General features: G+C 32.2%; 1 protein-coding gene across 1 annotated transcript; it reads left to right on the top strand.

The window, feature by feature from the left end:
- Positions 1 to 292: 292 nt before the first annotated feature.
- LOC127702800 (fucolectin-like) lies at positions 293 to 10,408 on the top strand. The gene is made up of 4 exons (XM_052207104.1): positions 293 to 344; positions 2,144 to 2,377; positions 6,862 to 7,110; positions 10,392 to 10,408. The coding sequence occupies exons 1-4, from the start codon at positions 293 to 295 to the stop codon at positions 10,406 to 10,408; spliced, it is 552 nt and encodes a 183-aa protein (XP_052063064.1).
- The last annotated feature ends 1,081 nt before the right edge of the window (positions 10,409 to 11,489 follow it).

Here is an 11,489-nt window from a genome sequence, read left to right as displayed (position 1 = left end):
ATTTTGTTTCTTTTAACACTTCGTCAAATTTTCTAGGCAGACTTTGTTGTTTCTAGTTTTACCCTTACAACTTAAAATTTCAAGGCACCAGTTGAAAGATGTTTTGGTTTAGACATGAATTAAATGATTCATTGTCATCCTAAATTTCCAGTAGTTGTTTTAAAATTTCATGACAACTTTATTCTAACGACTTTATTACTCCTGTGCTGTTTCGATTATGAAGCTGTCAATTGTTTAATGCATTTGGCTAAACTGTAAAATAGCCTTAAATCAATTTTCAATACACGTAAAAATGCAATATCTTATTAAAATTTGGAAGATACCTTATGTCAAACCTACCTCAGGTAGGTGAATTCAGAATAATCTGTCCAGCACGGGATGGGGTGTAAGACAAAAAGTAAAATAACAAAAATACCGACCCTCAAGGAAAATCAAAACGGAAAGACCTATATCAAATGGTAAATTCAAAGTTCAAACGATGTGAAAACAACTGTCATATTCCCGACTTGGTAAAGGCATTTAATGCAGTTTAAAATAATTCGAATGAGTATGTACGAAAATTAAAATATATTACCAACGGAACAAGATCTCAGAATTCCAATTAAATATGTATGTATTGTAGGATTGAAGTCTGCATTGAATTCCAATTTTAAAAGCAAATTAAAGACTAATAATCTTATTTTGATACACCACGGTTTTTTCTACCCCTGGTGTACAAAGAGTATTTTGCACACACTGTTGCAAGGTTGATTTTTCACGCTTTTCAACTTTGAATTTGGTCTCAAATATTTTGATTTGGTCGTCTCTGATGAAATGACAGTGTGACGTACTTTACTATACAATTGGTATCTCTGATGAGTTTTGCCTGTTCTGATAAAAATCTGTTCAACATAGTATTCAATTAGCAAATACTATTAAGCGTTTTCAATCTAGTCAATCAAACGGATTACCAGATGTATCAAAATGGATCTTAATTATTAATTTAATACCAAACAGAAAACAATGAACTTGTGGAAAAGATGTTATACCGCAAACAAAAGGTGCAAACATTAGTACACCATATCCGGATTTCGACAATTAATGTCTCTTCAGTGATCTTAGGAATCGAAACGGTATTTGGAAGGCCATATAATTTACCTCAATTTAGGATAGACTCTTGAGTTTTGAAGAGTCATATATATATATATACAAAGAACAAAAAATACATATAATATGTATGTGCATGTGTTAGTTTAAGCTTATGCAGGTGCCAATAGTGCATTAAAGAGACACACATAGTTTTCTATATATTTGATCTGAAAATTAGTCAAGGGAGGAGTTATTATATGTTGTAACTCTACATTTGCTGTTTTTGATGGAGACAAATCAGATTTATTAGTTTTTACATCGGATGACCGTGAGAGCATTCCGGTGTATTGTTGCCACAGACATTTCTACCCACGTGACTTTCGTTTTTGACTGATAACCGAACGCAAAATAACATTCCTTATCGCTTGTTATATATCAATTTCATTAATAAATATTCATAAAAATATTTTTTTAATAACAGAGATACATGATATGAAACTGTTTTGTTGTGAGAAATATATATATCAATAACAAATCAATAATACCGAAAATGTGTGTTAACGCATGCGGAAGAATATGTCAAGAACGTTTTGCGGGAAAATATGAATGCCTACTCAAATCCAATCTATGAGAAATTCGAATAATTACAGAAGAGTGTCCACCATGCACTTGCACTGCACTATTATTAGAATAGTAGAATAGAATAATATACAAATGGATGAAAATTATGTAACTGTTATATACATATATTAATATAATATATAACAACAAACCAGATTTGTATCACTACAATATAATAATTATTACGGTGAGGTTGAACCCCTTGTCACTTACTTAGTATTCATCATCCACGCACGAACTTGTCACAGAAAAAAAATATATCTATGTACCTTTACCTCATTTTCAGGTATTGAGATGTGATTTTTTTCTGAGACAAGTGCTTGTGACCATCCACAAGAACTTGCGGTCATCCGATGTTCAGTACTTCAGTACTTTAATTAATTCTGTCAATCAATATTAATAATAATTGAATATATATATACGTATAATATTTATGTGCAAATTTATGTTTAAGCTTTTGCAGATGCAAATATTGCATTAAAGAAACCCACCAAGCTTTCCTCTGTATTTGAGCAATATAACTCTACATATGCCCTTGATGGAGATAGGTCAGATAGATCAATTCATGGGGATTTTATCTGCGCGCAGTCAGACAGTGTAGCTAATCAGCAGTCATGGTGGGCAGTCGACCTTCAAAATGTTTATGTCATTAATGATGTAGATATTTTTGGACGTACAGATTGTTGCTGTGAGTTGTATTCTGTTCTCAGGTTTACTATATTATACAAATAAAGCACGTAATATTAATATATAAATATTACAAATGCATGTCTGTATCTCGTTGAAGTTTTAAATAAAGGTAATAGAAGTATACCGCTATTAAAAACGTGAAAATCAACTAAAACCTCCGAAATCAGATAAAATCTTTGATAATTGTATGATTATATATTAACCATGTGATATGCATAAGTGCCGATAACTGATTGCTCGTTTAGCGTAATAGGATTTTCAGCAATCTAGTATTTACCCTAACATTACATTCTCTGCCAAATTATTATGAAACATAATATTTTGAAGTCAGACAAATCTGAGAATGATATATTTACAGGCCATGTGTAAATTGACAAAAAAACTATGGACTTTGACTCCCTGCTAGATAAAGCTTAAACTTTCTAATAAATCTGTAGCTTGCATGAATTATTGCGTAAATAACCTCCAGAAAAAATGTTTTTTCTCGTAAGCTACCGTCAAATCCAAAGTTGACATTTTGTAACTAAGGAGCCGCCATGTTGACTTGCTGAAATCAGTAAATATGCAAATAATGCATTAGAATAGAAAATACAACAACACCTACCCCAAAGAATCATTTTAATGTAATAGTATACGAATTTCAATGGTTTACGTAACGGAAAAACCTTCAGCTTTAGCGTTTTCATTTGTATGACGTCATGTTTTGAAATGACTCAAATGAGCCAAAAGCATTCATGAACTTTCGCGGAATTTTATTTTATTTTGATTTGTAGATTTCTCCGATCTCTTGTGCATTAATTCTTTCTGTTATGCATTCGAATAAGAATAAAAGTTCTGTAGTCTTATTTCAATTTCAGTTTTTAAAACAAAATATCGGCATAGCGTTTGTAAATAGGTTCTGATACATGTGGATTTACGTGGGAGGTATATTGTAACATCCATTATTATGTATATCTCTGAGTCTGCGCTAAGAATAGATATATCGAGAATTTTAACACGGTGTTGTTTACAAAGCAAAAGAAGCACGTCATATTAGAATAGCTTAATAAATTTTTTCAATATTCATACCTAAAGTAAATTTCCACCAATAGATTTGACGTTAAATGTTTATGATATGCCCCATATATAAAATTTAAGAAATATTTCATGCTAGCCATATATTTGTTGGAAATTTTCACATGGCCTTGGTTGTTATATTCGAATTTTATCTCGAGCGTTATCGAGGGATAAAATGAACGAATATAACGGCCCTGGCCTAGTGAAAATTTCCTACAAATCTATGGCTTGCATGAATTATTTCGATTCTAGTAGGACAAATACGATAATTTGGAAAAAATAAAAACAAAGGTAAGATTGCTGGGTGTATGTCTGTTATGTTTTACCCCTGTATGATACAAGCTACACATTTCAAATAAATGTAATGCTTGTTTGAATTATTCCTTAAATAGCCGCTATAAAACATTGGTCAATTCTTATAATTCTAAACCCAATTATAATAATAATTCGTTGTCCACTATTTACATTCAAATCCACAGATGGCATATCGTAACTAAGGAGTGTGTCGCCATGTTGACTTGCTGCAATCGATGAATGTGCGAATAATGCAATTGAATAGAAAATGAAACAACACTTACCCCAGAATTCCATTTTAATGCGATATTATCCGAATTTAGAGAGTACACGAAACGGAATAATCTTCATCTTGAGAGTTTTCATTCGTATGTCGTCATGTTTGACCTGACGTTAATGCGCCATGATAGTGCATTTTATTTTGATCTTGTATATTTTTCAAGATCTTATGCATTACTTCTTTTTGTTATGCATTAGAATGGAAATAACGGTTATGTAGTTTCTTTTTCAATTTCAATTTGAACTCAACGAAAGCCACATAGTGTTTGCATGGTTACGATACATGTGGATTTACGTGGAAGGTAAATAGTAACAGCCATTATTATGTACATCTCTGAGTCTGTGCTAAGTATAGATATATCGAGAATTTTATCATGCTATTGTTTACAAAGCATAGAATCAGTAATTCAAGAGGGGACCATGTATAATACGAAAATTATTTTTATATTCTAGGAATAAATGTAAAACAAAACCGAGGCGAAAGATAACAAAGTGACGTTCAAACTTATAAGTCAAAAATAAACTATTCTAAATAATACAACATCATGGCAAAAATAAAAGACAAAAAAGACAAACTATTGTTTTAGAAAAGAGAGAACGTTTGGTACCATTAAAACGTTTAATCCCGCTGCAAATGTTTGCACCTGTCCTAAGTCAGGAATCTGATTACAGTAGTTGTCGTCTGTTTATGTAGTTCATACGTGTTTCTCGTTTCTCGTATTTATATAGATTTGACCATTGGTTTTTCAGTTTGAATGGTTTTACACTAGTAATTTTTTGGGGCCCTTTATAGCTTGCTGTTCGGTGTGAGCCAATTTATACGTGTTGAAGGCCGTACCTTGACCTATAATGGTTTATTTTTATAAATTGTAACTTGGATGGAGAGTTGTCTCATTGACACTCATACCACATCTTCCTATATCTATAAACAACAGTATACAAAAACTTCATAGAAAACTTAAGATTGAGCAACTGTACCATATGCAACTATTCCAGTCATAGTTACGTTCGATAACTCTGCATGTTACTGGTTTAATAAGAATTATGTCAAAATTACCGGCTACCCGTGTGATGATTAGAAAATTGAAAAATATAGATATTTCACCTCGGTTACCATCCATTCGAGATTTTCTTTTATTGATATAAAATAATAGCATAAATTAATTTCATTAAGAATCGAACAATACTAATCTACATGTACACAGGTCTTGTCAAAACTTACATCGTGATTAGGTGCCATGTTTGTTTTCTTTGATCACGTTGATGACTTAATATCTGCTTAATCTAGCTATGTCCTTGGGTATTATTAAAGTGACAATAACGTGTGATACTTAATTGCAATATCAACAGTGAAATCAAATTGAATCATTTGCATGGGTAAAATTAATGTCGAACATCTTCTACGTTTTGAAGCAAGAAATCATATATCTGAACTGATATTTAAAACATTTTTAATTGTAAAAATGAATGTACTGTAAAACGCGGGGTTGGGAGGTAAAATACACAATGCAACAAAAAAGTTATGACCGTTTAATCTATGTACCCCGTTCATTTTCATTGATAATCAATCGGCCATTAATGATATACAAAAGTGTAAAAGTTACGTGATGACCGCGATAGTGTTAAGTTCACAGCTAGCCTAAATGAAAAACTTTATTTCGCATTATTTAACAAATGAGTAATTATAGAAATTAAAAATGCAGGGTATTCAGACATTGTCAGAAGCCTTTGTATGCTAAATGATGGTCCTCGTTAATGAAAACAATCAAATAAAAGGCGTAGGAAATATTGAAAACAAATCGTCATCTCCACCCATTTGAAAAATAAGATAAAAGAAGAAATGTACACCTCCAGCATCTTTCCGTATTTACGCCCCGTGGAATGCAAAATGATGGTAACTGCATGTATATCTACAACAAGTGTCTCAAAATCATTTGATAGATTTAAATAAAACAGCCTAGATACTTTTACGGATACGTCCTTTTTCACAAGTCTTTTACTTGCCTTATATGTTATGGGTAATTTGTTTGGGCGTTTTAGTTACTTTTTTTTAATTTTTCGAAAAATTCATAATGTTTCTAAGGGAAAAACAATACCACATTTTTATTAAGTTGTTATAGTTTAAAAAATAGTGTCAGAACTCTTTATCTGCTTATTTCATAAATATTGTTTAATATTCAATATCCGTTAAAGTTTTGATGAAAGTTTCATATGTTAAACGTAATTCTGTTGGATGTTTTTTACTTTTAAATATCTGCGTAACTCATAATTAAAAAAAAGACCATAACATGAAGATAAATGATAACATGAACAGTACAAATTTTCCCGCACCAGATTTTCATTTCGACAATTTTAGTATCTTCAGTGATGATTGAAGAGCGGATAAAACCAAAAAGAACCAAAAAATAGAGCCAAACCCTGATAAACAATCAGAGCTATTCACGATCAAGACACATCAATATCAAACAAAATCCGCATTTCCATTTCATGGCTACTGGGCTCGGTATACCTTTAGGGGTAACAGTCCAACAGAAGAATTATCGACCCATTGGTAGTAATTTACCTGCATCAGATGCACACTTCGACAACTAATGTCTCACCAGTGATGCTCTAGTCAAAACTATTTGAGATTCCAAAACCTTAACAAACGTTGAGGAGCTTATAAAACGAAAAAAGCACTAGAAGTAAAGCCAAATCCTTATATTTGTAACACTTCACCGAAAACTGGAAATTGATCAAGACTATTCCCATACGTACCGTCTTGTGTGAATACTTGGCTAGTATTGAGGAATTCATAGCGTAGCATTTCAGTTACAATTACATACTCAATTTTGTTATTTATTTTATTCTCAGATGACGCTTTCGCTAACTTTGATGTTGAAATTATTTTGCCAACATGTACATGCAATCATTGGAATAATCTAGAGGAAGGAGATAAAATTAATTGTCACTACCAGGAAACAGAAAGTCAGAAAATCACGGTTACCTGCCCTTCTAACACTATAGGAAGGTATGTCAGGATTAAACGCCGTGATACGGTATACTTAATCATTTGTGAAGTAGAAGTGTATGGAAATCCATTAAACAGCCTTCGTGAATCAGGTATAATAATTGACTTTATTTATAGTTAAAGCTTTTTTATTTTTGTAAGTAGGTGGAAGAATATCATCTACTTAAAGCATGCACCTTTCAGGAGTATGTCCAATGACAAGTATAAATAAAAAGTCCGAGGCACAAAGGGTTTAACACATAAAACATGAACATTGGTGTATGATAAAAGTTAAAGGTTTTGATCATCACAGGTATTCAAATATCCGTGTTAATGAGATTTTTTTTACAGTATATGCAAAATTTTCGGGTTGTGACACCAATCAATAGAGCGTCGCTAATTAACATTTTTTAACATGTTACTGATTGCTATGTTGTCAAAATGTGTGGCATGTAGGAATAATCAATTTATTTATGTGAAAACAGAGATCGTAATCAATCATGCATATTCTTGTGATCTGTCGAACAACACAAAAAGACTCGATAAATAACAGTAAAATGTATAAAGCTTTCAAACAACGATAAATTTTGGAATATGCAGGGAAATTTACGCGGGGTCGAATTTACGCGTTTCTTTGGCTGCCGCGAACAAAGCAAAAATTAAACACACGCGAAAAAAAATCGATATTCAGTATACGAAAGAGGGACAGTCAAACTCATAGATCGAAAACAAACTGACAACGCCATGGCCAAAAATAAAAAGACAAACAGACAAATAATAGTACAGATGACACAACATAGAAAACTAAAGACTAAGCAACACGAACCCCACCAAAAACTGGGGGTGATCTCAGGTGCTCCGGAAGGGTAAGCAGATCCTGCTCCACATGTGGCACCCGTCGTGTTGCTCATATGCATGTTATTACAAATTCGGTAAATAGTCTAATTCGGTAAGTCACATTCGTGAAAAGGGAAGGGTATTGTAGTTACGACATAAGGAACATATCCGATATCATCTGTGAAACGGTTATTCCATAACGGTCAACCAACTCGTGATGGCGTCCGTAGCTATCTCGCTGTCATTATTATTATTATTATTATTATTATTTTATTTTTACATTACTTTTTCTGTACCTGCCCTCCTAACACTATAGGAAGGTATATCAGGATTAAACGCCGTGATACGGTATACTTAATCAATTGTGAAGTAGAAGTGTATGGAAATCCATTAAACAGTCTCCGTGAATCATGTATAATAATTGACTTTATTTATAGTTAATGCTTTTTTATTTTTGTAAGAAGATGGAAGAATATCATTTACTTAAAGCATGCACCTTTAAGGAGTATGTCCAATGACAAGTATAAATAAAAAGTCCTAAGCACAAAGGGTTTAACACATAACGACGGTTGTCCCATGTAGAGCAGGATATGATGTATTTTATTGAATTGATGTCACCTGTAGCATTTGTTTTCGTTTTATGTTGCTCTATGCATAAATTTTGACTTGATGTCCAAGCATGTCTAAAAGCCTAGTTTATAGTTTTTTACTTTTTTTTACATTTTACATTTTCTTATATTTTATTGAGAACTAATAAATCCTTCTTAATAACTCAATAATCCATAAATGCAATTAAGTTTGCAAAGTTATATAATCATATGATTTACACGTAACAACATATTAGTATAGTGATTTTTGAAGAAAGTTCCAAGGCTTCAAGTAGTAAATCATTTCCTATTTCAAATACAATTGCTTTCTCTCATATTAAAAACCTTGTTTCGTTTGTTTTGTTTCTTTTTATTTTGTCTTTTTTGAAGTTATGTGTGATGATGTGTGTTGCTGTGGTGATTAATATATCTCGTTTTGCTGCCTGATGATATGTGTTATGATTTCTATGATGAAACCCAATGGGTAGTTGTATAGAACAATATAGGGCAGCTATTGGGTTATTTAACGTATGTAGATGCACATTTAGACTTCCGAAACGCTTTGCCAAATACAGATAAGGTAACCTAATCTTTGGGTACAAACTCCTTGGTATCATGAAAGACCGAAAATTCCCTAAAACAGCAATCAATGACTTGAGTTAAAACAAAACATTAAAATTAGTGTTTCCAATTCTTCAACATTTTGTAAAACACTCGAAATATAATTCAATAGTTTTCTAACGATTTAATTTATGCCAAAATAAACACGAAAAGATATATAACTATATACTTATATATCGGACGTTATTTACAACCCCTGAAAATTCCTGGTTTTTGATTTTAATTGCGTATTCTAAGTAGATATTTAACATATATATCTTCGTCAATAGTTAGAAAAAGATTGTCGTAGTATGCAAGATATAGGTACTACGGCTGCGGCGACGGCGTCGATATCAACTATTTATATAAAGCTTCATATTTCAGAAGGTAGAAGACCTTGAGGTTTCATACCTTGTATGCAGATACCTTATGCTACGAAATTTCCGTCTGTCACATGGCCATTGTCCTTGACCTCATTTGTATGGTTCAACGATTGCTTGGAAAAAAATAACAGGTTTTTTTTGTCATGTCAATTTCTTACTTATTTTGAGTAGTAGGATAACTATATTTGGTATATTGGTTCCTTGCAACACCTACATTTCCGTCAGACAGGGTTCACCTGACATCGACCTCGTTTCATGGAACAATTGTAAGGGGTAAATGTCATTCAGGCAGGTTTCATCTGATCTTGACATCATTTTCATTGGCCTTTTGTCAAAGTTATGTTTTTGTGTTTTTGGTCTGTTTTCACGTACTATAAGAAATTGCAATAGGTCAACGACATTTGATGTATGGAATGAATGAAATATGTACAAGTCTGTCAGGCAGGTATTATTTGACCTTTGCCTCATTTTGATGGTTCATTGACCAATGATAAGTTTTCTCAACTTTGTCAGCCTATCAGATACTATAAGCAACAGGTCAACTATTGTTGGTGTATGGAATTATTGTAAGGGTAACTTGTCTGACCGGCATATTTCATCTGACCATGACCTCATTATCATAGAACAATTTTATATGCTACGTGTAGTGAAACCTTCATTTCACAGTCTATCCAAATACATTTTATAATAATTAAAACACGCGAGACATTTCAGTGTGTGAACTCTTGTTCTATTTAAGGTTTGGCAAATATTGTTACTACCTATGCATGTGGACATATTGGTTACGGATATGCCGGTCCAGTTATAGGAACATCTGTAGCGCAAAGTAACATTCAGTGCACAAGTACGTGCATGAGGAAGACTGAATGTTTTGTAGCAGAGTATGACAAGAACACATATGTTTGTACACTGAAAGGAGAATGTTCAAATGGAACGCAGTCATATTTGTACCCAGACAACAACAAACACGTATTTTTTATTTAATAGGATGGAGACAAGTATGAATTGATTTTAGACGTAAATAAGGAAATATAGAATCACCAATTAATGATATATCAACAGAAAATTATATCGCAACACTGTTTTACAGTACAACTGATAACCAACAACTATACTTTTAGTGTTAATATAATTTTTCTGCCAAGATATGTCCAGGTTATTGGATCCAAAACCAAATAAAGTCTTAGAATCTAAAAGTAAAGATTGGGACACAAAAGTCTAGCAGACATCGTGAACTGATATGAAAGAAAAAATGACGTTGACTAACATTGATTTTGATAACTTTTGATTTGTTTTTCTTACAATCAAAGGAATCAAAGAAAACTCCAATATTATATTGATGTACACATATGTCGTTGAATTGATGGATCTTTTTATTTCTTATTTCATTTTGTCTTCCAATTGACGAAGGGAGACATTATTTTTTATTCATTATAATGTTTTGTTTACATTTTTGCGTTTGAAACATAACTTTTTCTTCGTTTAGTATAAGTGTTTGATATTTGGGACATGGATGAAGAACACAAGACATTTTCAATGCAGATAAGGATTGTTCCAGGCTTGATATCCCACCCCTAATATACTACATAGTTAATATCTCTGAAACAGTCCAGATCTCAGCATTAAACCATTTGTATACCTAATTGCCTTGAGTTCTACACCATTACCAGATATTATTGTCATTGCAGTACTTTCTAGCTCTAGTATGTGTTTTTGTGCCTATTTCTTTGCCTGTGTGACATGTATACATTCATGCTATAGATGATAGGTAGACATACATTGTATTTTAGTCCTCTACAATAATTTCACCTAATTCATAATGAGGTACACATATTTTGTATGATGGCTGTATTTCAATTGCATTTATTATATGTTGTAATTTAAATTAATTCTGTTGAAGTTCGGTTTATGTTAGGAAATCATTGTAATATTTTGTATCCTTTCTAATAATCATGTAATGTGAACACAGAAAAACAATACATTTGTGATTATAAAGATTAAAGTACATTCAATACGCCGATGATTCCGTTAAGAAACAGTTCTTATGTGTGAATCAAAGCAAGACTTAATAGACAAGGATCATCA

Source organism: Mytilus californianus, unplaced genomic scaffold, assembly GCF_021869535.1.
Source record: "Mytilus californianus isolate M0D057914Y unplaced genomic scaffold, xbMytCali1.0.p SCAF_5, whole genome shotgun sequence".
Taxonomy (NCBI): Eukaryota; Metazoa; Mollusca; class Bivalvia; order Mytilida; family Mytilidae; genus Mytilus; species Mytilus californianus.
Note: the sequence above shows the minus strand (reverse complement) of the source record. Positions and strands in the feature narration are given on the sequence as shown.

Excerpts from the sequence above, each read along its gene's own strand:
- LOC127702800 (XM_052207104.1), top strand. The coding sequence starts at position 293 with ATGCAATATCTTATTAAAATTTGGAAGATACCTTATGTCAAACCTACC. Across the intron at positions 345-2,143 it reads TTATGTCAAACCTACCTCAG|CTTTTGCAGATGCAAATATT; the intron begins GTAGGTGAATTC and ends TTTATGTTTAAG. Across the intron at positions 2,378-6,861 it reads TGGACGTACAGATTGTTGCT|ATGACGCTTTCGCTAACTTT; the intron begins GTGAGTTGTATT and ends TTTTATTCTCAG.